Genomic DNA, 2,500 nt, shown 5'->3' with positions numbered 1-2,500 from the left:
GAAAAAATGAAGGTTGGTCTCATCTTATGTGAAATTTAATAAGCTTTAAAAAAATAATCTCATTTATATATTATCTCTAATCATTGCGTCACAATTGCCGATTTTCTAAGGTAACGTGAAAAAAATAATATTTCAGTCGACATCGAAAATGGCTGCTACCACCAAAACATAACGGTCGGGTCTTGAAATTTTCTGAGGAGAACCTGGGTCCTAGGAACTTGAAAATGCATATAACTCAATTTCGACAAGATGGGCGAACATCGCCGAAAAAAGACCAAATCCCCTTAAGTTGTTCTATAGTGAATCAAATGAGTAGAGTATAAAATCACAACATATGGTTGCCGTGATGGACTGGGAGTATGAAAGGAAAGCGAAATGGAAAATGCGGAAAGTAGAACCTAAATTCAAACGGTAGAGATTGAAATAGGAGGCAATAAAAACAGAATTTAAAGAAAAAGTGTTTGAAAGGGTGAGACCGCTTAATTATGTACAGGGATGGTGGGAAATTAATAGTGGAGTGATAAGAGCAGTTGGGAAAGACGTGCTGGGTAAAACATCTGGGAAAGGCCCTCCTGAAAGGAAAATTGGCGGTGGAATGAGGATGTGCATGTGAATGTTAGAGAGAAGAAAGAGGCGAAGAAAATGGGAAATATCAGGATTAGAACAAGATAAAGATCATTATAAACAAACTAATAATATAGTAAAAATACAGTGGCAAGAGCCAAGGCTATAGCACTAGATGAAACGTACAAAGAGTTAGAAGAAAAGGGTGAAGAAAGAAAAGCATTGAGGATTGCAAAAGCCCAGGATAAAGCAACCAAAGACTACACCCAGATTAGACAGATCAAAGATGGAGAAGGAATGGTGCTAAATGAAGAGGAAAAGATCAGGGATAGATGGAAAAGCTACTTTAAATCCTTGTTGAATGAGGAAAATCCTAGAGCAGGTTTTGAAGATGGAGCTCTAAACCTTGGAGTGACTTGTGCTATGGTTAGGCAGGAAGTTAGAGAGGCTTTGAGGAAGATAGAAAATGGCAAAGCGACAGGACCGGACGACATACCTGCAGAAGTTTGGAAGTGTCTAGGAGATGAAGGAATACATATGTTGTGAGATTTAATGATGTAGATCTATGAGGAGGAAAAGATCCCCAATGAGTGGAGAGACAGTGTCATACTTATCTATAAAGAGAAAGGAAATATCTAGGATTGTAGCAATTAATGTTTCATACCATGAAAATGTGGGAGGATAAATGAAAGTAGGATAAGAAAGGAAACCGTCATAGGTGATGAGCAGTTTGGGTTTATACTGGGAAAAGGAACCATGGATGCAGTTCTTGCGCTAAGGCAATTGATGGAAAGGCATAGGGAAATAAGGCAAGGCCTGCACATGGTTTTTATAGATATAGAGAAGGCCTACGATAGAGTGCCAAGGCAAAAGCTCTGGAGATGCATGTGAAGGAAGGGAGTGCCAGAAAAATATGTTTGGATCATCCAGGACATGTAAGAAGGAACAAGAACTCGGGTGAGAACCAGTGATGGCACAACGGGATGGATCTGAGTTAGAGTTGGCCTACATCAGGGGTCCGCTTGAAGTCCTTATCTGTTCGACCTCATTATGGATGTATTGGCGGAAGGAGTTCTAGAACAGGCTCCTTGGTGCATAACTTTTGCAGACGACATTTTTATCGCCACTACCAGAGTAGATCGAGCGTAAATTAGACCAATGGAAAAGGGCTTTAGAGGATAGAAGCTGAAAGTAAGAAGAGGACAGAAAATCCAAATTTCTGTGAGGAAGGAGAAAAGAGAATGCAAGATGAAGTACTGAAGAGAGGTGAAAAGTTTAAGTACCTTGGATCAGTGGTATCCAAGGATGGAGAAATGGATCCGGAATTTACACATAGAGTGCAGGCAGGTTGGATGAGTTGGAGAAAGATGTCTGGCGTTTTGTGTGACATAAAGATAAGCGCAAGAGTTAAAGACAAATTTTACAAAACTGAAATGCCGGCTATGATTTGTGGTGCAGTGACTTGGCCAACGAAAAAGTAACAAGAAAGAAGATTTGAGGTTGAGGAAATGAAGATGGAGAGGTACCAAATACTAAATAAGATTAGGAACGAGAGGATTAGAGGGACAGTAAAGGTTGAGAAGTTTTCAAAGGAGGTACAGGAAAGAAGATTGCAGTGGTATGGACACTTAATGAGAAGAGAAGATTATGTTGGCAGAATGGTAATGGAACGAGGTGGATGGAAGACGGGGTAGAGGGAAGCTGAAAGGAAGATGGATGGAGAATATAACGAGAGATTTAAAAGAAAAGAACTTGCAAGGAAACGGGTAGAGGAATCGGGCTGAGTGGAGGAGGTTGGTCAAGAAGGCCGACCCCGCTGAGGAGCGGGAAAAGGCAAAGAGGAAGAAACACACACACACACACACACATATATATATGTGTGTGTGTATGAGTGTGTGTGTATACATATACATATACATATATATATATATATATA

General features: G+C 40.1%; 1 protein-coding gene across 1 annotated transcript; it reads left to right on the top strand.

The window, feature by feature from the left end:
- Positions 1-346: 346 nt before the first annotated feature.
- LOC138859504 (uncharacterized) lies at positions 347-1,535 on the top strand. Its single transcript, XM_070114933.1, has 3 exons — positions 347-411; positions 702-990; positions 1,422-1,535. The coding sequence occupies exons 1-3, from the start codon at positions 347-349 to the stop codon at positions 1,533-1,535; spliced, it is 468 nt and encodes a 155-aa protein (XP_069971034.1).
- Positions 1,536-2,500: the final 965 nt, after the last annotated feature.

Source organism: Penaeus vannamei, chromosome 36 (genome assembly GCF_042767895.1).
Source record: "Penaeus vannamei isolate JL-2024 chromosome 36, ASM4276789v1, whole genome shotgun sequence".
Lineage (NCBI taxonomy): Eukaryota > Metazoa > Arthropoda > Malacostraca > Decapoda > Penaeidae > Penaeus > Penaeus vannamei.
Note: the sequence above shows the minus strand (reverse complement) of the source record. Positions and strands in the feature narration are given on the sequence as shown.